At 39.7% G+C, this 25,790-nt stretch overlaps 1 protein-coding gene across 3 annotated transcripts in view; it reads right to left on the bottom strand.

Annotated features, from left to right (window-relative positions):
• The window catches only part of WIPF3 (WAS/WASL interacting protein family member 3), a 78,771-nt gene that overhangs the window by 17,872 nt on the left and 35,109 nt on the right, over positions 1-25,790 (bottom strand). The window contains exons 1-2 of one of the 3 annotated variants that reach the window (XM_074900466.1): positions 20,040-20,076; positions 5,704-5,836 (exon numbers count right to left, since the gene is read on the bottom strand). In XM_074900466.1, coding sequence (XP_074756567.1) covers positions 5,704-5,781 — 78 coding nt within the window. In that variant the 5' untranslated portion in view covers positions 5,782-5,836; positions 20,040-20,076. Of the gene's footprint in view, positions 1-5,703; positions 5,837-18,498; positions 18,648-20,039; positions 20,077-25,790 lie in introns of those variants that run through there. The other 2 variants (XM_074900465.1, XM_074900467.1) reach the window with 2 other exon arrangements.

Here is a 25,790-nt window from a genome sequence, read left to right as displayed (position 1 = left end):
CATGGTCCCTAGAACGACAAGGGCTACTATGAGTAGTCATAACAAAATATTCAATATGTGACAACCTACATGTCACATTTAATTTCACCCAACAATTTAATTTCACCCTGTTCCAAGAATGCTAGGCCATTTCTCCTACCCAGTTACCTGTGCAGACGCTACTGATCATTCTGAAATGCCTTTTAGCATCCATGCAAAATTATGGTCAGCTCCAAATAGGAGAACAGTGAGAAAAGAACATTTCTTGCCATGTCACCTTCCAGCCAGGCAGAGAAGTCCAACTGAAGTATCACTATAGTTAATTAAAAGGCTACAAGTGTAATATTAATTGACAGAGGGAATGTAATATGTAGCCGCTGCATACACTACAGATGGGGCACTGATTTTTCTGGGCAATAGTACCTCGTGATTAGAATGGTAAATCAACCTATCGGCTCTCTGCAGCTAGGCTGCTTCTGTTACCTGGGCATGATCATTTACAGCTGGTACCTCTGCAACACACTGCAACTTCCATACTTTTATATGGAAAATCATACGAATGAAAATAAGCAAGAATAAGAAAAATATATCTAAATGCTTTCTATTCCAGTCAGACATGTACAACACCAACATTATGAAGAAACCTGCAAAACAGAACTCACCACCTAAACACATTAAAAGTAGTGACCTAAGAGATCTCAAGTAAAGCATTCAAGAAGATTAGCACATACGAATATATGCAGTACATGCCCTGTTCAGATGAAACACAAGGAGCAATGCCAACCTAATATATGCTTTTTTTACATCTTCCCCACCTTTCACAGCTTCCACTTACCCCTTTCGTATTGTTGACTACAAGTGTATAAGACAAGTGTATAACACTTGAGATGGCTATGCAATCCCACTATTTCCACTACCTGAAAACTAAGTGAAATAAACCACACAGAGACGCAGCATTTTTTCTACATAATTGCCTCTCACTTCTTTATGAAAACAGACTGGTGTGAGATGTGATACATTATTAAACCACTATAAATGTTTCCTTTATTTTGGCTGGAACAAAGAATTCTCAAAATTTTCAGCTGCACTTTGCCAATCCTTAGCACAGTCTGTATGATGGCCAGTCATCAACAAGATTACCAAGCCTTCACTCTCCCTCACTGTAGTATATTTTACCTGACAGCAATAAACATTATGATTTCATATCTTCTGACCTAGTGACTTCCTGACAAAGTACTAAATATCATCTTACTCATAGCTCGCATAAAATTTTAATAAACACATTCCTACATATTTTGTAACTGGCACTATGCATGATTCTGTTCTTCAAGTGTTATGCTTGCATGTCTAGGTGTCTAAATGAAAGCTTGAGAAATTACCTTAATTTTTACAATAAATAATTAGCAAGCACCCACACACATTTATGTATACACACACTTAGATGCGCATATTCTTTCATATTTGGTAAGACCAAATCAAAATACCATAAATCGTCATTATCTTCAGCCAAGCTGTTTTACATACGTTGCTTTTCTCTTTTCAAAGAACAGTTAATGATAAATGTCATAGGAGCAAAACCAACTCCCACACAACTTCAGATAAGCAATGTAGCGCTCTCAATTTCTTGGGAAGGTTGAAGGAAAGAGTTCAACAAGGTTTGTGCTCTGACAACTGCAAGAAGGAAGGAAAAAACCAACCTTAGAAATGTTACCTTGTAAATGATGCATTTATCACAGTGTTATATCATGAGGAATTGCTTTTCTGAGTTTTTTATTATAAGAGTAGAAAATAAGGTCAGAATAACAAACTTGGTAAACACTGACATATGTTTACCTAGAACAGAAATTTTATTCCTTCCTTTTTTTCTTTTAACTAAATAAGAGTGAGGTATTCATTAGATTAATCTACATGCCGCTCTAGCATTCAGCATTATTTCAAGTTTCACATTTCTCTCACCAAAGTAAGCATATTCCTTTCTTCTCCTGCTCTCCTACTTTTTAGTATGCCAATAAGGCAAATAAACTCCGGTGCTACTTCACTGGCTTTAATCATCTGATCCATTGTGATTTGGGGGGTTAATTTCTATGCTAAGACTTCAGTAATAACAGCTCTAAAGAGAACAGAAGTATTTTCTTGAACTCCACAAACATATGAATCATTAAACAAACATCTCCTCTGAATAAGGCACAACCCAGCAGGGCTGCTACACATCCACACTTCCTTCAATACTAATAGGAGATGACGGATCATAACATTAGGAATTCAAATGTACAGACAAACACTGCACAGCAGTGAGCAGCCTCTACTGCATGTAAAAAGTGAACATGGTTTATCAAAGCAAAATTCTCTCTTGATCTTCTCTTGGGAGATTCAGGAGAAAATCTTTAATCAGTCTCACCGGTGGTATCTACTTGAGGAAATATGACAAACCAAAACTAAACAGAATGCCTTGTATGCCAAATTAAAAGGCAAAAATGGTAAAAGAAATTGAGGGGGAATAAAAAGAAGTTTTTCATGAGCAGTAAGCTTTAAAAAAAACCCCAAACAAACAAAAACCCAACACCCTCCCCCCAGAAAACAACAACAAAAACCTATGAAAAAAAATCTTACATTATTTACATATGCCTATAAAATTGAAAGAGCTATAGAACAGCCATCCTAATGCCCCCTCTCTAAGTTTCCTTTATTAGGGTGGAAGGGAAAATGGAAAGAGAAAAAAATCTGAATTCTGTAAGCCAGTGCCAGAAAATCTATTGGGACACAATTTTATTCTACCTCCTTATCCCTCTCATCTTTATCTATGACCCCCAGAAGGCAGACATTTGAAGACAAGCTCAATTAATCCAATTAGCTATATTTACATTTTGACTCAGCCACCTACATCTGCTACTGCATATACCCTACCATCCCCTCCTGAAAAATCCACCTGGTTTCCTTTTAAGTGTTCTAACAGCCAGTAGCTTTTCAGCTGTTGGGCACAGGTGGCTCCCAGCATGTCTTAAATACCATCTCCCAATCACTTTAGTATTGCCTTGCAACACCTTTTGTGAGCAGAATTCAGTACAAGTACTTACAGAACATCTACAAGTCCAAAATCTTTGAAAACAGTAGGAAAGATCCTAACTTTCTTCTGCCTTAAGAGGGAGTTAACAGTACAAAAAAGTCAAGTGCCAACAGTGCTTAGGATTTCAATGAAGTAAGGACTGTAAAATCATTTGGGACCATGGCTCATAATATTCACTAAGAAAACGTGCAGAGAAAAAGATAACGTGGTGTACTACTTTTGCTATAAATCTCTAAATAACGAAAGTAAGAGGAAAGTATGGCTATAATCCATATAATTAGAAAAGCAAGACAAGTCTCTGGTACCCATGCAATGGCATCATGAAAAATGACAGAATTCTAAAACCTCAACCTACACACAGATGTGTCTCTTCTAACATAAATCAAGTAAGTTAAACTAGCGGCTCGCCGCATATCAATAGTAAAATTAAAACCTAACTTTTAATTGCTAACACGTAAATGTTACTCTAGTTTAATTATAGCAGTGTAATAAAAATCACAGTGCCGTTTACTCTGGAATGTTTCCAGGTGTTGGCCAAATAAAACTTACTTGTTTTGAAGGTTTTTCTTAAAGCTACATGCCTGTTAGAATTTTTTCTTCTTCTGTCCTCCAACTGCAGATTTAGCAGCTGTAACAACAGTTGGACAGTTTGGCAGCTGTAAAAGACAGATGCCAATTTCTAGAAAATAACTTCTTAGTAAAAGAAAATAGGGTCCCCAGCAAGTTTTCATGGATTCCCCAATTATAAGATTTTACTCTGCAACTTGGCACCAACTTGGAGAGTTGCCTCTTACACTGCGCTTCTGCTCACCAGGCAGACTACAGATCCTTTCAAAGTTCCCTCTCTCTCAATCAGTTTTGACAGGGAAAAATCCTTTTGCTGTTACAGAAAAAACAATGTTCTGCCATGTTATTTTACTAATTTTTTATGTTGGTTTATGTGCTCTTACTTGTGTCAGCACTTATTAAAAGGAAGACTTTAATATCAGACATTAATTAGAAATACATTTAGTTTGCATCGTAGCACCAAGATAAAACTGACCCTAAGTTCTGTATGTCTTATGCACAAAAGATCACATTTGAAATAGAATGAGCTAACTAAAATATGGAAATACAGTATGAGCCTTTTCATATCAAAACCCTATCATGGTAGTGGTTTTAGTCATCAGAAAAGGAGGGGAAACAAAAAATCCCAAACTTGTTCATATGGGTTCTTAGGGGTCCTCTTAGCTTTCTCAAGTCATTTATAATTGGCATATGTTAGAGGAGCCTAAAAATGCCTCTAGAAACTTTACCAAGCTAAATTTATTAGGATAAGAACACTTGCAGCTTCTGTTGACTTTAATTGCATTAAGTTGCTCACAAAATTCAACACACTTATTTCAGTATCTAACTATAGGCTGTGTACCAGCCCAGAGGAGTTGCTAATTCAAAACACTGCTTATGGTGCCCAAAGTTAAAACAGAATGATAAAAGGAATCAAACACTGTTTATTTCATGTGCTGTCTTTATCTTCCTCCTCTTTATCTCCACAATTCATGGAGAGTTTTACAAAGTGGTTCAGCCTGCAAAATAGCAGAGGAGCATGCAATGAAACCTCCTTCTGGAAGAAAATAACACTAAGAACATTATCAAACAAAATCAACAGACCTTCATGGAAGCAAAACAGGGAGAGATGTCAGGAAACGCAAGGGAGAAATAAAGTTCTTGAAAAAAACCCCAACCAATAAATTGAAGTACATTTGAAGTACCATGTACTGTTTTGCTACAGGGACTAACACACACTGCAAATAAGTGCAGCAGTGACAGAAAAATATATGAAAAAAAGTCAGGAGAGATTTTATGTCTTGAACATAACAATGCCAGCTTTCAGTTTCAAAAATGGTCTAAGAATTTCAACACAGAAACAGGCTATTAACAAATGATTGCAGAATACAAGGAATTACTTAAACATGTTTTACCATAGGTACAATAATTGCTTGTGATGGTATGAAAATGTAATACCCTGGAACTCCACTCAGAGCATCCTCCTCTTACTGCAAAAATGCTGGCAGGGCACACGTTCTACTTCATGACACATACAGTAATGATCCGTTACAAGCAGTAATTGTTCCTGCACATATATAAAAGCATATTGTGCTGTATCCCCAGGAAGACGGCGTGCGCTAGAAAGGGCAACACCTACAGCTGAACACTGTGAGTCTTAATAGAAGCTGTAAGAAAGAGGATGGAGAAATTAACACTTACCACCTGCACATTACCAATACAAAAATGAGTTCCCTGTGACTGAAGAAGTATTCACAAATGCTAAATTCTCACCGTATGCACTCAAATGCAATCATCTCCAAACTTTTTGATCCCGCACCCTTAGCAGTAAAAAAATTTTTGAGTGTGCACCCCATTTTATTTATTTGTTTGTTTGCTTATAAATTATACACATATATGACTGAAGTTCTAACATTTTCTTCCCGCGCCCCAATGGTTCATCTCACACACCCTACTTTGGAGACCATTGCTCTAATGAACAGAAGAACAAAAGCCAGCAAAACAAGCACCTGCCCCAGGTATTTGCTAAGAATATCCACGCCAAAATTCTAATGGGCTCTGGGCTGGCTACTATAGCTAAGCTTTTGCTAATGGAGATGAAAAGTCAATCTTACCAGAGGCGGTGGTGGAGGGGGCCCTCCAGAAGGTGGTGGAGGCGGTGGAGGAGGAGGTGGTGGCGGTGGCACAGGCATCCGTTAAGATTTCTAGCTTCACGCAGTTATGAAAAATATAGCCAAAGTCTATGTCCTTGAAGGAAAGGAAGGGAGGAGAGAGAGAAGAGTGTGAAAAATAAAAAGAAAAAAAAAGAAGAGGAATGTGTTTATACACTGTAAACTGAAGATCAGCCAGATTTCTGGCTCTCGGCAGACTGAAGACTTTTATACTGCACTGCTTCCAAAACTACAGTACGAACAGCCTCATTATAGTTATCTGACGACAACATTCATCTAAAGAGCAAGCTCACAGATCTGGACAAGTGCCATGAGTACCAAATGCATAGATGCCCTCCCATCCAGATTTAACTATTACGCCTTGCCTTAATCTAGCCCATAGCCCTGAAATGCAATTCTGCAGAGAACAAATCGCAGTCAACCACGCATAGACACTCCTGCTGGGACAAAAACTCTGTTGACTTTAAGCCAGAGTAAGCTAAGGACAGAGTAAGGAACTTTGTAAGGTTCACTGGACTTGCTCCAATGTTAAAAGGAAAGGAAAAAAAAATAAAAAAGAAAAAAAGACATGATTGAATAATAAATGAAGATATAATCCTATTATAAATTAAAGCTTCTGTTACCAAATGACAGCATATAAGGACCAGATATTTCAAGTATTAAAGCGATGTGTTTTTCCTGCCATTTTTAAAAGTTAACTTTTCACAACTCTTTAGTAACACTCTGATGAGAAAGACTTACACCTTCCAACAAAAGCTATATACTTTTTTTTTAATTCTCCACAGAATGACAGTGCATCACTTACCAATTTTCATCTTTAACTCAGACCCTGGTATGTCTGCCTCCCCTCTCAATCTGAAGTAATCACATTGTTTACTGTAAAGTTAACAAGCAACCCCTATATTTCATCAGTAAAACTGCAAATGAAAGTACTAGGCAGTGCCAAAGAGAGACCTCTGCAAGCCATACTCGATAATTTCTTTTATTTTGATAGTGACCCTTGGATAAATGCTCCAGATGAGGCTTTACATCTAGTTTTATGTCCATCATGTCATGGCAGTCTACTGAGACTCTTCACAACATCATGTGAAACAGTGTCAAAAGCCCTATAATAACACAAAATATGACATTCACTATTTCTGTCCTTTCTGTAAGGCTTTATCTCAGCAGGAAATTACATTGATTTGACACATTTGCTCTTTATACATCTCTGTAGATGATAATTTGTTTTCCTGTCTCCTCCAAGCATTTAGAATCATTATACTCATTTTGATGTTTTCCTAGAAATTGATGTTAAGTTGAAAGGACCACAATTCCCAAGCCCTATTTCTCTCACCCCTCCCTTCTTTTTAAAAAACAGGCACTCCATACTTTTCCAGCTGTCTGAAATCTTTTGCTCAAGTAATTGAAGTATCACCTGTGTAAGCAGGTGGCATGAGACAGTTAAATCTGGAGAACTTGAGGAGGGAAAACAAGGCAGAAATGAGGCAAGTTACAGCCTTCAGGGGAATACTTAGCTGTTTTGCTGGGGATAGATTAGAAGAGGCAACAAATTTAAAATGTATGTACAGCTTTGTCCACTTCCTACCTAGTGTACATGAGCAATATTCAGGTAATATCTGAGTATCTTCCTTCTGCTGTATCTTGTAAAATACTTTATGGGAGATTGATCAAAAATTAAACATGCAGAGCCTCTGCAACACTTGTTTTCTCCCTTGGAAGATTGCTATAGTATGTACAGGACTAGCAAATCAAAGCACTCTGGATCTGCATCAGAAATTATTATAATCACTTTAATAATGGCTTAATGAAGCTTTCCAAGAAAGCCAGCATCACAGCATCTCCACCATTCCACCCTCATTGTTGCCCTATGCAAAAAGCTATTATCAGAAGATATCTCTTTTCCTCAATTAAGTAATTCAAAAATACGGACATAAGGAGAATGAGTCTTCCCTGCTAATAATATGTTTCGGGTTAGTATCTTCCTACCCTGCAATACAGGCCTTTTGTCTTCATTAAGGATTTAGATTGGGAAATATGCGCTTAGTCAAATTAGAAAAAAAATACAACCCACGCTTCTGTGGCAGACCATGTGCACGGCAGCAGGAGGTAAAGCACACTGGAGGCGAGCAGCAGTGGGAGAAAGGAAATGGGAACTAGCTCTTGGTATTCAGAAGTCACAGTCTGAAATGCAATTACTTTCCTAGCTGCATCTCTCACCAGTCCCTGCACCCGCTCCTCCAAGTGATGCAGCCTAAGTTCCAGGACCAGAAACTGTGTGGCCATCTACAAATCAAAATTCAGTGCGGAGGAAGCGTTCACTTCACCATGTACCCCACTCCCCTATCCTGAATCCTCTTGTCTGGTGACAGAGGAGAAGAGTGCATCTCCGGGGGCTATAACCCACAGCCCTCAAACGAAATACCAGAGATAGCCCTATAGCTTTTGTCTCATGCAGTTTCAAATCCTCTACAGATGAACTATCTTTCAGAAAATTCTGTGTATGTGCCTTTCTTTGTCTCGTCCCAAATTCAGAGGCTCGATGTCCTGACCTTAGTGTGCTTTTGTGCACAGAGACAAATTCATGTTTTTTTCATACCAGTACTATTACAGTGTGAAGGTGATCACATCTAATCCCTACACAGTGAAGAACCACTTTCCACATAGGGGCTCTATTTGTTTAAGCAGACTTTGGAAGAAGTGCTGTCATTCATGCAAGCAGACACTGACAGCAAAGAAGGACTGTATGTAGATAAAGGTGGGCATCTTCAAACTTATAATAAAAGAAATTGGCTCTTAAAATGTAGCTATAACTGCACAATCTACATATTTTAATATGTAGAACTGGCTATGAGAACTTCTTTTGTATTACTGCACCTATCTCACTTACGTGGTTTGTATTTAAAGAAAAACATGGAGAAGACTGCAACACTGTCAGTATATCAACACGTTATTTGGAGGCCTCTATTCCTTGGTTAAAGGCTGTATTTCACTTGTCTCTTCCCCCCCGCCCCCCTTAAGCTGCTAGCTAAAACATGGCAATTTCAGACAATAGCTTCAGAATGTGCCAGGGTTATGTATTTGCACATGACAAGCTAAATAAATTCTCAATTAAAACCAAAAAAGGATTATCACGTTGATCAGTTCTAGTGCCCATTAAGAGCCAGACAAGAGGGAAATGCCATAAAGAATCCTTAAGGCACATGTGTCCTTTCTCCTCTCCTCTAAATATACATATTTATAATTGAAAAGAGGAGTCTGAACTAACCCTGAGGGACAGAAATAAAAACATACTGTTTAAAAAGTTGGCAATAGGTGAAGGGGAGAAGCCTGTGTGTTTAGCCTGTTTTCTCAGGCAAAAAGCAATGTAAATCTTCCCTTGACTTCCAACTCAGAACAGAATCAGGCCCAACAATTGCAGAGTTTATTGAAAAAAAAAAAAGGAAAAACCCAAACCCTGCCTTTTCTAGTCCACCTCCCTACCAAAGCAAGGTTGTACCTTTTTTTTTTTTTTAGGGCTTTCTGAAGTCTAATTTTAGGTGTCCCAAATAATGTGGCTTGTATTATTTCCCTTGGGAAGCTCTTTCACAGTCAAATAACTGTCATTGTTCAGATTGCCTGACACTCAGCCTAATTTCTCCCTTTCTTAGTTGATCCCATTTGCACTCCACTGCAGACGCTCTACCTTGTACCAAGCAAAAGTTTCTCTCACTCCCTGGCATCAGTTTTGTGAAATAGAAGATTTACAAATCAGAAATACATTTACAAGGAACAGTTATGCTTTTTGAGCTGTTTTACTTCTCACAAGTCATCCCATCAGTCAGTGAAAGTTATTATTGCTCTCTGAGCTCAAAATAATTGGTCTTTTTTTTGTTCTCTTGGTAAGGGTAATTCTAAAACTGGTAATTTCAGGTGTCACAGATTGTTCCTTACTTCTCACACTGCTTGCTTGAATAGTAGCTGAGTTTAAGAACCACAGTGCAGCTATCAATACAGAATTCAAGCTCCAAATTTCTTCAAGGCCCAAATAGTCTTCACCCAGACTTTCATTTTGAAGTGTCAGACAAGACAGTCGGTGCAGATCTTTCTTCTTCGTGGACTGCTCTCAGTCCTGTGCTGAACTCATCTGTGGGAAACTCGATACTTCTGCCTAAGCTTTTATGTAGATTTGGTCTCACCTTGCCCAGCTAACAGATGTACACAAACTCTGATCCAAGTGCTTCCCAAAGGTCTCCTTCTAAAGTGTCACTGCCACAGTGCTGGGCTCACACCAAGACAAAGTCCTGCAGGGAGCACAGAGTCACACTAAGAAACAATGTGGGTTTTGGACAGCAGCTGACATGTCTCCTGCCACACTGACACTCAGCAGAACCACCACAGGTCTGTCTGCAAAGACTGTGCTAAAATGCCTTCACCCATCGTGGAAAGGGAAGGCATGAAACAACTGTACCTTCAATTTAGAACAATATCTAGAAGGGGAAAAGACAGAGGAAGAAGTCACAATTACTTAAATGCACATAATATGCATTTATACACAAAAATATTTCTTAACTAGTAGCTTTTTTTTTTTTTTTTTAATGGCTATAGTCCTTAGGTCTTTACATGGTATAGTCATTAATACAAAACAACATGGTTAGAATTGAAAATGCAACCCTTTTAATCAATTTGGAGAAATGACTGCAAAATAACCAACACATTACCACTGGATTTGCAATTACTGCAACTGCGTGCTCTGAAGTAGGTAATTCAGCTTTGGGGAACAGATTTTTTTGCTTCAAAGTAAAGGCTGGGGTAGACATTTCAAAGGTGTGCAGGAAAGCTTATATAAAATACTGGTCTTGTTTTCTTGGTTAAAAACTGAAGAAAAAAAAGTAGACCACAAATTCCATTTTTAACTTTTAATCAGCTTTCATATCATCAAATATGATTTCCCCATTAACTATACTGTTCTGAGTTACAGCTTTTAAGTCCTTGTATTTTAACAGAAAACTAGAAGAATTTCAAAATTACACAGGAAAACCAAGCATCTGCTCACCTTTCAATATCTGAAAAGTAGACAATGAGCCTAACTGTGCCCCCATTTGCTCCTGTCAAACATCACTGAAGAACAGCTGAAATCACTGGTACAAGCACACCACAGATCTTTTAAAGACAGTACAAAACACACGCAGAGGCAGAGAAGATTAAAACCAGAGAAGAGTATACTTGTGTTACACAGATCAATTTTTCGGCTGTCACTATCACACAACTGGAAATGACCTGGAATAAGCTTCTGTTTGGAACAAACCAGTTTGGATTTTAATTATAACAGAATCAAACCATGTAATTTTTAAGCATCAGATGCTGCATTTCTTTCTACTGTTTTTATTGTGAATGACTTTTTGCGTTTAGAGAACAAAACAAGAATCAAGGTAGAGCCTCTGAGTATCCTCACAGTCTCCTTCTCCTCTGCAAAATAACCCTGTCCACAAAAAACTTGATAGTCTCTGCTGTGTTTGAGAGATCTGAGTGCAGTGCAGAAGTGTTAAACTGTTATAAGCTTCTTTTACAGAAGAAAGGCAAACACTCATATGCATTAGCCATCTTACCATACATATTTTAAAATATTCACAGGTATATTTCTACAGCTGACTAAGAAAATTCTAGCCTTTCATTATTTCCACAGGCAGTACCTAGATTGTATACAACTTGAGAGAAATTTCTGCTCTCAGTCGCCATTTACATCACTGCAACTAAAGGCAGAATCTGGCTTTTTCAATTCCATTGAAACAGACAAACCTTGAGGGCTCTTCCTCATTTAATATCTGATGAAACACTCTTAAGCAGCATTTGTCTGCACAGGGTCTGTGGGATTGTTTCACAGCATGTAACAGTATCCTGCATTTAAGCCAAGGAACATAAGTTCTCCTCAGCTTGGACTATTTCCACCAGGCTTGATCCAGCTAAGGGCTGCATCCCCTTTCTGCCTGAAAAAACAGCATGACTCTTATTTTGTCAGGAGCCTTGTAACACTGCAACAAACTGGCCAGGGCTGACCTAGCATAGATAGCAGGAATCTGAAGATGCCTTGCTTCCATGTGTGCTGTGGGCAGATCTCTGCTGGGTTCCCTATGGTCCTGAGGCTAGAAATTAAAATGTTATGTCTTGACAAACCTCCTGTCAGAGGCAAAGCTGCGCAGATGACTTCACATCCCCACACATGACTATTTCAGGGTGTAGCTTCCTCTGCTCCATGGGGATCTGCCACAGAAGACTAACTGCTGTAAGGGAGCAGAATAAGAGAATTTGCCATCCTCTTTTAAATAGTAAGAGAAAAGAACGACACATAAGAAGAAATATATTACGCCTACTGTAAGTTAGAGTCCAAAGACAAATGAGGTAAATTAGAAGCAATTAGGACTTGCACAAAGACATAATTTTCCAAAGGAAAGGATTTATACAAAGGGTTTCCCTGAAATATACTGTATCATCCACACAAAGACAGACATGGCCTATTTCACTGCCAGATATATAAACAATGGTGAATTTGATACACAGTCATTAGCAAAGTTAATCATTGGCCTAAGCTAAATAATGAGCAGCTCAGTGAAAGTTCAAGGTCACTGCCACATTCTGAAGACAACTGTTTACTTTTATACTCCTTAAGAGTTTCAGTGTGAACAGCACTTGTGCTCTCTTAGTAGAGGTAATCCAATGTTTCAACAACTGCAAGTTTTGTGGTCTCTTCAGAGAATGAAATTGTACATTTTCACATAATTATAAATAATATATTTAGTTATTCATATATTGTATGAATGATAGTAAATATAGATATTTGAAAAGTATACCTTTACATCGAATGACTTCCACCAAAGAAATTCCTCAATCTGTTTAATCAATTCCTCTAACAAAAGAAAGTTTTGCTTTCCAGTTAAGTAGATAGCATCAAAACAGAAACCCCAAACACGGCAGTATTCAGCATCTTGCTTTTTTATATTTGCTATACACAGCTCAACAAATGTCTGTTTTCAAATGCCAATCAAATGAAAAAAATTTGCAAACGTGGGTATCGGAAGACTACAGGACTTTCAAAATCCATGTCTCAATTCTAAAATTTTCACTTTCAACCACATGATATTTCATCAGAGATCCTATTTTCACAGCTTTCCATTTTGAAAATATAAATTTATAGAAACCTGTATGTGTGCCATGTCAGACTGATATCTACCAGCTTAAGAAATACAGTCTAATACTGGCAATGCAAGGAAAATAAATCTGGCAATTCAACATGAGCCATTCTTCCCTACAAAAGAGTATCAGTATCAAGCCCCAGCACGGGTTGTGGACACTGTATGCTCTAAGAATTGTCTTTCATAAGGGTTGTAAAATGTGTGATCTAGTCACTGGCAGAAATAAGCTTCCAGAGAAATCCTCACCGCAAAGGAAGAATGGGAAACTTTGATCTTGGTTTTCAGTGAAGTTGTGATTACTAAATTTCCCTTCCAAATCTATTTCCAGTGGTAAAAATGCTAGTTCTAATGTCCTGACAAATTAAACTACAACTTCTGAACATGCTTATACATTCTTACTTTCATGCTCTCATCTGTCAGTCCCGCTGAAACTGCTGCTCCATTTCAATTACATAGTTGATAATGTCATCTTAGATGTTCTTTACACCAGGGTAAGTCTTCCATAGTTCTAAGTAAAAGGTATATAAACCCCTCTGTTATTAAGGAAGCCTTGCTACACTACCATAATATCGCATTTTTAGTATTTTAACTCATTCATTGTTCTGAAAAAATGAAATGCAAAGTGTTATTGCCCCTTAAGTGTCATAGCTGATATATTTATAAAACTTCCTATGTGCATAAAAGTGTAAATATGCTTTCTTGTACAGAAAACTGTTAGATGCTTTCAAAGGCAATGGGCAAAAATATCTGGCCCAACATATCCATTTACTCAGGACAACGATTTTACTTTGTACAATGAACAACAAATCACAAAGTCATTTGCAACTGCAACAAAAAAAAATCCTTGTCAAAAAGATGTTTTGATTTGTAGGCCTAGTTCTGAATTGCTAGTAAAACTAAGTTCTCCAAAGATACAATATGAGCTTTATTAAACTGAAGATTTATTAACTTTGACTTATTAGAGGACTTCAGTTGCAACTGTTTGTGAAAGTCATATTCAGAGAGGACAGTGTGATTGATACATACACATGGCATAAGCAATGAATGCTAGGCTGCCTGCTGAAGAAGGAAAGTAATCCTAGGGATTAACTGGCAATAGAAGATTTTTTTGAAGTTGTGTCTATCATAGACACATGGGAAAAAAAAGTGGTTTTCTACAATTTTCCTTCTTCGAACAAGCAGATTGGAATCAGCTACCAGAATCAGCTTCCAAGACCAGTGCAGCCAGTATCTGATACCATCAGACCAAGCAGAGGAAAGATGAGGACTTGTGCTTTTCCACCGACAATGGTGTCAAGTTTTGTGCTGGTTTTGGACCCCAGCTTTCACTTGTGCCAGTCTGGATCTGGCCCTTCTCCTTCTTTAATTCCATCTGTGAAAATTTATCTCCTTTTCTAGTGGTTTACGGGTCTCTCCATTCCCCCTCTCCACTTTCTTCTTTGTCTTTGCTCTTTTCACCATTCACCTCACCTGTTGCCTGCTGCTGACACAAGGCAAGGCAAGGCAGAGACAATTCATTTAAAAGGTGGAGTTGTCTGCCCTGGGGAAAGAAACACTGCATATGGAGCAAAAGTAAGTAGCTCTGCATGATGATACTAGAGGCTCAGCACTGGTTGCTAGTACTGAGAAAAACAAAGGAAATGCCAAACTAGGCTGATTTGGCTCTGAAAAAAAAAGAAATGTGATTCTAGGAGGTACCAGGAGATATACCCTGACTAGAGCTGGTAAGTATTAGTGCCAGTGTACAAAGCCTCACATAATGGACAGCATACAAGACTGAAATTTTGGAGAAAAACAACCAGGTAAAGCCGTCTGGGCAGAGGAAAGCAGCAAAGCAACAACAGTACACACATTCTGCAGCTATACTGGCCTTTGCAGCTCCTGGTACAGCTTGTTCAGAGCAAGCTCAAGTATCCCCACATGGCACTGCATCATTTATCCTACTGTTAAGTCAATGTAAACTCATGATCACTTGATCCAAGAATATTTTGTACAATCCGCTTTTGCATAATTTCTTTGCTACTTAGTCATTTCAAGGCTAAAAAAGGCTTTCATTCTGCATTAAATGCCCTGTTGGACCCCACATCTGTCACTCACACAGTAAACTACAGAGACAGTCTCCACCCCCTCTGTCAATTTACTAATTTAGGAACTAAGCCATCCCGTGTTATTTTTTATGTTAATTTTTCCTTTGTTTTCAGTACAACTGAGGTCAGTTCTTTATGGTTTAATTTTGAAGATAAGCAAGTACAAGTTGCAGCAACACAAGTTAACATCACTAATGTGGGTTAAGCTGTTTGCACTCACACCACTGATCAATTAAAGCAACTTTCTGCCCAAATCCTAGGCAGAATTTGACAGGTATTTTTGCAGTGATTCATACATCCCCAAGAGGAGCAAACATTCCCTCTGAAAATAAGTTGCTAAAAAAAGCCTGTGTTTTCCTGATACGTACGCCTGGCTTGCCTTTTCTGTGCCTCATGATTTTCTTTATGTGTCTACTCAACCAACACAGCAGATCTCTAGACTTTGTACAGATATAGTGTTATTTTTCTTCTTTAGCATACAACAAAAGTGTAACTGACTTGGACACAAGCCCAAAACCTGCTGGGACTATTTTATATGCAGGCAGTAGTGCTGGTGCATATACATCTTTCAGTGCACAGAACTATGCCAGTTAGGAAAGCAAGAGGATACAAAGGAGGAACAAAAGATCCCAAGACCTTCCTTGTGGTCCAGTACCATATACTGCTCTTCTCTTTTTTCCTTTTTTGTTACTTATAATTAAGAGAGTAAAACATGATATAGTAACTAGAAAAAGTTAAATGGTACAGCAGTCATTTACAGACCTGTATACAGATCATGAAAGGGACCAACACAAAGGGGTTACTATCTCTAAACCTATTCATTCACTTTGTCATCTAGAAGGAAGCATTTTACCCCTATCTTACGAATCAAGCAGAAGCACTGTAATTTCTAGCCAAGACGTTAATTTATCAAGGCAGACATTGCAGTTGCCAACAGTGTAAACAAAAGATATAGCCTATCTGTTACACAGAAGCTGCAGAGCAGACACAGGAGGTACTTTTCTTAGACATCTCTAAGAGCAGTGTCAAGACTGAGCAAGCACTTTCATGCTGAATTTTCTGTTCTTATGTTTAGTGAACTCTATCTTGTGGGGGCCTTTGGTCCAGCTTTCCTCTGCTTTTCACTCTGTATTTTCACTTGTACTGTAGCTATAGTACAGCTGTTACATTGCTCTCCTGTGCCTGGGCTGGCTACAAAATGATACCATTCTCATCACAAAGGGTTACATACATAATCTATTCATAACAGTGGTGAAAGATGACACAGGGTCAATGCAAAGAAAAATCAGGCTCCCCATGATCTTATTTGAGAGAGAGATATTTCTGGTAGTCTTAAGGAAATCCATTTCAGCTGTTGTCTGAATTACCAAGGCATGAAAACACACTTTTCACAACTTACGAAAATTCTTTAGCTGTTTCACATACTTTTAAAGCAATCCAAAGGCAGCTTTACAGCTGTCATGTGTGTAATACTGAATGAGTTCACTCAATGATGTTCAGAAGTCAAATTAAGGTGGGCATATTCAAAAGAATACAATTTTGTCTAAAAATACTCTTTTTCTCTCCTATTTGGAAGCTCCCAAGACATTTTTTGTTTGTAAATACATCACTGTTTATATTGCTGTTCATCCTGGCTGTGAAGTCACTGGATAACCCTGAAGCAGAACGATCACAGATAAAAAAGCAACTGTGAAGTCCCATTATGGTTTTGCTACTATAAGCCAGTTTTCAGAAAGCTTCGGTCTTTCAAAAAGAGTAACTACTGTGTAGAAGAGCACAGACTAATTGAGGAAGATCTGTAAGAACAGTGGTAAAAGCATTCCAGAGAGCTATACCCCAAAACTGCACAGCAGTCACTAGTAACCCAGTGTGAGTACTGAAGACTTTCAGATAAAAGAATTTACTGGATATTATAGTTGATTATTATGTTTCTTGATATATTAATTTTACACATTCTCTGAAGAAGCTAGGAATCTTTATTCTGGCACAACAGAGCCTAGTATCATTTTCCCAAAGCAATCATCTGCTTCAACTTTGCATCTTATTAGACCTTAAAATGAATGGCATAAAATACCCACATAATAATGCAGCAGATGCTCACACAGATCCAGGATCTGTAACTTATGGAAGTTAAAGGTAAGAGAGCTGAACTGAGCTAGTCTAGTCTCACTTACTTTCAATAACTGAACAGAGCTTGTCCCCATCACTGAGCACAGAGAATAAAAGGTTTCACAGAAGCAGATGCTTCTGAAAAATCATGTAATTCTTACAGGTGAGCTATGACTAACAAACACGCAAATAAATTTCATTACAATCTTTTCACTGCTTTGTTTCTCTTTGGAGCTAGAATATTTTAAAATATTAATATTAAACTATTCAATACTTAGTATCAGTATTTATTTTATATAGAATATAAAACAGTAAATCATGTTATTCAACTCTGAAGCTTTTAATGCCTATCTCTTAAAATATGTAAATATTTTTCTATTTGTTATGACTAAGATATTGTTTTCAGTTCAAGGTCTTTTCAGAGGACAATGAATTTCCCAAAATACTGACCTCAGCAACCCAGAAAATTATTCTTTTTAAGCATTATATAAAGAGCATCTATTACAATCTATGCTATGTTCTGTTAAGATACTCAACAAACACTACTGACTTTTATGGTGTGATTACTGAGATGTGACACTGCTATGTTTTGATTTACTGTTTAAAAGAAAGTTACCTAAATACTTTCTGCAAATTCAGATTTAGTAGTCATTGCGTACACAATCGTAGCATGGCCCTTCCTGAGGTACTGCAGTAACAGAAATTGAGATGTGACAAGATCTTTATTTATATTTCCTTTTGGAGGTAGTGATGGGGAGAGAGGAAAAAGGAGGGAGTTGCTTTGTATTATACTATATGATTTGATAAATACAGCCATGTGTTGCTCTTTCCAGGGCAGTACAATCACAGAATCAGAATCTTAAGTGCACCTCAATCATTTTCAGGAAGAGACTCAAACCAGCAGTGACTTGAGCACTGCAGCTAATGAATTAAGTTTTGCAACTGCCCCTAAGCAACCAAATTCTGTATGCAAAGCTGTTCAAACTATTTATACACCCTTGTCTTCACAGAATGTATACCCTTTATTTTTTTAAAAAAAATCAAGTTTCATACTTAGCTGGTACAGGCAACTGGCACTTTTGTGCAATTTTGTATGCCACCTAGCCCCAACCTTTATAAGATGTTGTAGATAACACTTAAAAATGTTTAGTAACATCAAGAGGGGTTGCATGTTGGTTGCTAAGCCCCATTCCTTGACCAGGATCTTCTACAGGCAAAGGATCACTCTCACACAATTTCTTTCTAGTTATGAGTCTAACCCACATTTTGTCATCATCATCTACAGCAAAACATCCACAGCATTCTATCAGTGAAACAAAACACACTTACACAAACCTCTTTAAGGGTCCCACACTGAGCTTCTTGTATGTTACCTTGTACACGGAAGCTGGTAACTGATGGCAAAGCACTCAATCTTTCCACCTCACGCTGGGTAATGTCTCTTTACGAGCCGTGGGTGGCAGCAGTGTCCACACCGCCTGCACATTCCAGCCAGGGCACTGTTTTGGGTCACAGGTCCACACAGCGAACAGGAACCATCCTCACGCACACAAACCTATCAAGCACCCCAGCTCCGACTGCTATCACAGAATAAAGCTGTATTCATTTCCTTGATCATCTTCCTTGGGGCTCGTCTTTCAGTACAAAGGATGCAAACCAAAGACTTTATTAATGAATATACAAACACGCATTCTTAAATAAACAGGAGCTTGTGCTGCATATACAGATGGAGAAACAGAAAATACTGACTGAATCAGGAAGAAGTTCAACAATTCGATTCATGCAGAACGCATAACAGGTGTCACTGTTGTCACAATTTCAGCAATATTTCACTCGCTGAACCAGCAGAATCACTTTCAAATTTTAGCCCATAAATCCAGACTGTCCTGAGACAATTCTGTGTTGAAACTGTCAACCTTTGTATCTCACTGTCTTCCCTCCTAAATCAGATTTTGCTACCTTTCAGAAAACTACCTTAGAAATACTCCACTTTCAGTAACAAACAAAAAAAATTAAAAGTCATGCTGGCCTACTGTGTCCTTCCTACTCCTAGAACTGAACTTTGTGACCGACACAAACACACCCTTCCTCCACTCCTCCCTGCACAGGCTGTGACATAACCTACTGCTGCTATGCCTTTGCAAACTCCAAGCATATCCTAAGAATAAATAACAAAAGCCCTTCTAGCTACCCTCTACCAAGATATTGCCTGTCGCTCTGTATTAGTGCAAACAGGCTGATGCATGTCACAGATTTTAGCCTCATTTTTACCCCTGCTAATTATTGAACTTTTAAGAGCTTCTTTCCAACACTTCTCCAGCATTGCCTCTGATAACAGGGGATAAGTATTTCATACGCAGTAGCTCTGACTGCTACTCACCCCCCCTTTTTCTCAGCAGACCTATCCCAGCACATCTATTTCAAGGGCAAAAACTAGGAAAAAAGTTCTTCCTATCCACCGCCGCCTGAGAACAGCCCGTTTTCCTTTCCTTGGAAAAAGAGAAGAGCAGCAGCACTACGCAAATCCTGGACCAAAGGTGCGGCCACGCTTCCTCCACCGCTGTGAGCAGCCACCTCCCCACGGCCTGGGGACCCCCGGCGCCCCGGCCCTCCCAGGCTCGCCGGCCGGCCGCTGCCCGCAGGGCCGAGGGGAGCGGGCCGGGGGCGCGGCGGTGTCCGGCCGCTCCCGCGGGGCCGGTAACGATCCGCGGCAGCAAGTTTCTCCGCCGAGTTGTCTCGGCCCCCGCGGCTCTCGGGCCGCCTCGCCCGCCGCGGCCCCCGGCCCTAGCGGCGAGGGGAGGGGAGGTGGCCGCCTCGCCCCAGACCCCGGCGCCGCCGGCTGACTGGGGCGGCGGGGCGGGTCGGAGGCACCGGGCACCCCCCAACCCCAGCGCTGCGCCCGCTCCGCGCCCACCTGCTCGGCGGCCGGTGCCGGTGTCGGTGTCGCTGGGGCCGGCGCGGCGCGCTCCTCCCCGGGCAGAGGGCGCCAGGTACGGCGGCGGCCGCCCGCCTCCCCTCAGGGGAGGTAGGAGTTGGCTGGGAGGCGGGGGGGAAGGAGCTGGGGGGAGATCTTAAAATCTTGAGGGGAAAAAAGCCCGTCCCCGTCCTCGGGGGGGGAGCAAAAAACATGTATGTGTTTTAAAAGTAGTAATTTAACACACGCCGCCCCGAGCGGGAGAGGAGCCGGAGGAGGAGCGCGGGGAGCAGGTGAGCGCCGGCCGGCTCCGGCCGGTTCTGGCGCCAGCGGCCCCACAGCGCTGAGTGCCGCCGCCCCTCAGCGGCCCCGGGCCCGGCGCCTGCCGCCGCGGGGCTCTTCCTCAGGGAGGAGGCGCTGCGCCGGCCTTCACCCGCCGGCCCCGTTTTCCATCCCCACCCCCGAAGTTTTCGGGTGAGGGTGAAGTCCAGCTGCAGCCTGGCGCACCCTCCCATAAGCAGGTGCCTTGGCGGAGCCGGCTATTTTTAAAATAATTCCCCTGTGGAAGCCAAAATGCTGCCCCCCGGCACGGAGAACAGATGCCACCACCCTGTCCCCATGACAGAAGCCATCCACCTGCCGAAGTGCTTCTGCCCAGCAGCTTCCTGAGGGCCTGCACTTGGAGCCAGCCGGGCACCCTCGGTTTTTCTGCCCCAGATTGTGCACTAGAACCATCTGGAGAAAAAAAAAAAAAAAAAAAAAAAATCTTGTTTTCTTCTGGATTTTTTTTTCAAGGCACTTTGCATATGGAAACGTTACTAGAGCGAACCATCCTTGTTTCTGTACGGGCGAGGGAGTTGCTGCCGAGCAGCCTCCCAGCCAGCTGGAGGAACGAGGCACCCCCGTTTTGTCATGCAGCGAACGCCTCGGGATGAGGATGTCAATGAATAACTTAAAAACGGTAGCGTGGGTTCTTGTCTGCCTGGTGGCCTTCGCACGGCGATTTCAGGTGGCTGAGAGCAGGCCCGTCTTCTCTGGATTTATCTGGGAAACCTGTTTCTTTGCAGAAATGTAAAATCAGGTTTTTCATTGCCCTGCTTCATTATAAAGCAGTCCAGTGAAATCAGTGTTGCATGGATCTGGACGATGGCAATATCAGTCTCTGAGACCAGTGGAAAGTCACCAATGGGCTGTGGCACCTCTGCTCGTCAGGACAGAGGCACAAAAATCCGTACTCTAGGTTTCTCTATCCTGTCTGTTCAGAGGTATGAGTCTTTTTTATTATTCTGAAAATATCCTTCCTGATTGCTCAGCAGACTAAATAATTCTCAGTTCCAAATATCTACCCCAGTTCCTTCCACAGCGGTCAGGGAGCTCTAAACCATTTCCAGCTGATTACTCGTTTGAACTTCAAAGCACAAAACAAAGCCAAGAATGTCATAGGTAGTGCCCCAGAAAATTAAAAATGTAAGCATTTACTTTAAAAAATACATGTAATGCCACACTTGAAAATAGCTTTCATTATTCATGCAAATTAATCTCAGCTGAGATTTGATTTTCGATTGCTAATGCTGAAATGCACTTTGTCCACCTTTTGGTTTAGATCAAAAAGGAGCTTCAGAGGAACAAGCTTCAAGAATGCAGCAGGAAATTGGTTTTGTCCTGTTCCTATGACATTTCTTTCACTCACTTTCTTTCACGTCTCAGCGAGGTCCACATAACGATAGCAGAATTTGTACAGTGCAACAGTGACCATTTCCACCTGTGAAGCTGGACTGACCTGGTACAAAGTTTATGCACTGGTCTGGTCTGGTCTGAAACAATCAACTGTACCAGTGGTACGTAGTTTGCATACATTTAATATATTGAAGCACGTAATACTTGCCTCTTGGCTAGTGGTAGTTACAGAAACCTGTTGTGCATTAATTAAGAGTCCTATGGGGCTGCATGCCTAGGAATTATAAAAGTCCCCTCCTTCTGTTTTGTCTTTGAGAGGCATAGGTGAAAAGAAAAGTGCTCCCTTTCCAATCCTGAATTGGAATGAAGGCACTTCTGAAGCACACAGTGGTAGTGGAAGAGGCCAAAGATTCCTGTACAAACTGCAAGGAGATCTGTGAAGGCTAGTGCACTGAAACCCCCATTTTTTCTGGTTCCCCACATGAAGCCCTCCTCCTCCTCCTCCTCCTCCTCCTCCTCCTCAGCTGCATCCAAGATCACAGAAAGGGCAATACAGCAGGGACAAAACTGACTGCAAATTATTCTGTAGGATGTGCCTTTCCTGGGTTTTATTAAAGATTATTTGAAGTGTTTGAAATACAGAAAACTTCCCTCAAACATGTTTGTAGCTAACACTGATATGTTTCACAAAGGTTAGTCATAAATACAAGTTTATTTTCCAAACATTCCACCTGCATAAGTATTAAAAATTATGTTGTATACTGAAATTATATTTTAACTCTTGACAAATACATTTTAACATGTATCCCACAATATATCCATTTCTCGAGAAAAGAAGAACCTCTGCACCTGGCCTAGACTCAGGCTACTGGTATGACATTCTCTGTGGTTCCTTGGTACCGTGTTGCAAGCAACTGCAAGGCTTGCTTTGGGTTTCACCACAGGTTGGGAACATGTCTCTCATGTTGGTCTGGTGAGTACTTTCTGAGTGGCTGTGCTGAACAACGTAACAGCCCCAGTCTGTCATCTTTTTATTTCAGCACAGGCAGCTGCAATACCTGGTATTTTTCTCCTACATTTCCTTTTCTTGCTGTATCTTGCACAGCTGAACCCTAGTTCATACCTTCAGCCTTGACAGCCTAAGTGAGAAATCTTGCACCCTTCCATTTCTGGTCCTAGCCATTCTGTGGAAAGCCAAATTTGTTATGAGCCTATAATTTCTAGAAAATTACCTAAAAAAAAATTGCCTAAAAAGAAATTACCTAAAAAAACCTAGCCTAAAACAGGAAGAAGAATAATCTCTGCCCTCTACACCAAGAAGCCATGACCATTAAAGACAGGAGAGGTACAAATGGCCTGCGGTGACCTGCAATAGGATGTGGTGGGTGGGTGAGTGATGCTTCACAGTGAGAGAAATTTGATTTTGATACATCTGTTTTCGCTACAAACACGTGAAAAGAAAATTAAAACAAATTTAAAAATCCATATTACTTAGGTGAAGACTACTCCCATTCATAACTTGTTCAATACTAGATAATAATTATTCTTAGCAAATATATCATTGACCATTTCTTCTTTAAAAATATCTTTCTACACTACAAGAATGTTTATGACACTGTTGTCTTCAAGGATCCTCAAAACCCCATGCAAGAAAGTGAAAAATACCTGAAATAAATGAAACAATTTAAGAGGAGATAAAGATAGTTCCAAACAGAGGAAGAAGAAACAGATCTCCTGTTGGGCGTATTGTTTCTGATTTTGAGGAGAACAAGCAGGGATCTTCACTGGCATGTGTCAAGAAAAATACTTGCCAGAGAAAGTACTTATACCCATCATAAGTACTTACACTTTTTTTTCCCTCTAGACAATATAAGAAAAAGCTGAAAGTCTTCAGTCCCTTAAAGCATATGTACCTTTGTATTTTGAATAAGAAGCACATATAAAGCTTTCTAGTCACCACTGAACATAAGCAAAAAATACTTTGAAATAAAAAATATTAAGCTTTGGTAAAAGCCAAATACATCTGTCAGAAAATATGAATTGGTTTGTATTTGTCATTATTTATGCATTCATTTTTAAGACATAAACTACTTCTAGGTCAAGGCATTTGTGCATAATGTAAAAAATAGGGTTTGAATAAAAAAGCATGAAACTTAAAAGCTTAAGAGCAGAAATAAAAAAAGTTTCTTAATGCAAGCTTTTAGCATGCCATTTGATTACACTTCTGAATAGCTTTCAACACTTGGAAATTCTGTTACAATAATAGTCTCAGCTATTGTGTTTGATGACTTGTTAGCTCTAATTCCATGATTAACAGAGACATTCCCATGTATGAACAGCAATATTACCATATCTTTGTCTCCAAATATTGATTTTTTCATTGTTATCTGTACAAATTCTGTCCTTTCTGTAGAGAGTCAATAATAACTCAAAACTTTAATTTTGCTCTAATGCATTTTAGTACGAAATTCCTATAAGTGGCTGAGTTGCTTGTTAAGAACAGTGGAGTGATGTTTACAAATGCAATTTATACTGCAATACTGAGGAAAGCTGTAGACAAATAATTAGTAGAGATAATTTCCCTAGAGGGCAATATTAGTGTTTACTTTTTAACGTGTTTTTAAACCAAATCCTAAATCCTTACTCCTGATCTTGTTGAGCAAGCTGTTTGCTAAGTTCATTGGAAACAATATCTAAGTATGTTCATGCTCATAGTAAATAATTACTACCTAATGTCAATTCCTCCACTAATTGTATTTCTTATTCTTATTTCTGTTTGTGCTGTGGGATGTCTTAGAAAGTATCTCTTAGTAAAAAAGGCTTTGGATTTTCTTCCGTGCTTGGTTCTGCCATTCATTTTCTGCATGACCTCTGTGAAAGTACTTAATCATTCTTAATAGCGTGAGTGGAACAAGAATGCATTCATTAATATTTGTGAGGCTGCCAGATACTATGCTGTTGCAAGCATTTACAGTACCTTAAAAAAAATTATAATTGCACTATCCAGCTGGTTAATGTTTATCCAGTTACTGAACAGCTAAACAAAAAGAGAGGCAGACCTACTGTTTGCTCTCTATCAGTATTGAATTTGAAAGGAATTTCTCCATGTTAAAGCTGTAGAATTAGGCAGTAGATGAAATACCATTAGCAGGACTCTGTAGAGAATAATGAGCTGAAAGCATACCGGTGCTACTCTGCAATTAGGGTGAAAAGTGAAATACGGCAAGAATCAGAATACCATTTTTGAATCTCACTTTTCAGAGTATAACCTTTTCATCCCCACCAGGGGGAGTGTACTTGAAGATAATAATTAGTAGGCACAAATAGCGTGTTTGAAGAGGATGGTTTCCTTTGCTGCTTTCTTGAAATAGAAAGGTACTTTGTGATCTTTGTGAGCAATTTTTTCCCCCCTCTGAAATTCCTTTTGCTTCAGCTATCACATTATAGCAAAGACGCAGCATGAATGTTTTTCTACATCCTGGGCTTTGAATGTGTTATTCTGAACACTTCTTTTTTTAAGCATTGATGTCAAGTACAAGATTTAGCTCAGAGTTTACCTAGGACAGGATGCTGAACAGCAAATGAAAGTCTCCTACATCATGGCATACACAGCTGTTAATGTTGCACATGCTGCTTAGGTATTAGCATAGTCAAAGAGAGGTGTGAGTTTATATCTGTTCAACTTGGGTACAAGTGCCCAGGTAGTCTCTACTGCTCCTGTCCGTAACTCAGGCATAACTGACTATTCTCAGCAAATTATTATACTTCTTTGTACTCTGCCTCTGGGCTGCTACTCTTTGCTGTCGAGTTCACCACCAGTCAAACCTGAAATACTGTTCAACTCTGCAGTCCTTAAAATCAGACTAGTATAGAAGGGACCAGTCTACATTGTTGGGTAGCAGGAGATGGGCAGACAACAGTTCTCATGATTTGTTTGCTTAAGTAAATCTGCACCTTTAGCATGTGGATATATTATTGTAAATTCTTCAGTTTTTCTTTGAAATAATTTGGTCTTTTGTATCTAAAGAAAGGTATAGCCTCATTTGAAACCAAGGCTTAAACATACTGTTAGTA

This window comes from Athene noctua, chromosome 2 (genome assembly GCF_965140245.1).
Source record: "Athene noctua chromosome 2, bAthNoc1.hap1.1, whole genome shotgun sequence".
Taxonomy (NCBI): Eukaryota; Metazoa; Chordata; class Aves; order Strigiformes; family Strigidae; genus Athene; species Athene noctua.
The sequence above is the reverse complement of the archived record's forward strand: the minus strand, read 5'-3'. Positions and strand labels throughout refer to the sequence as shown.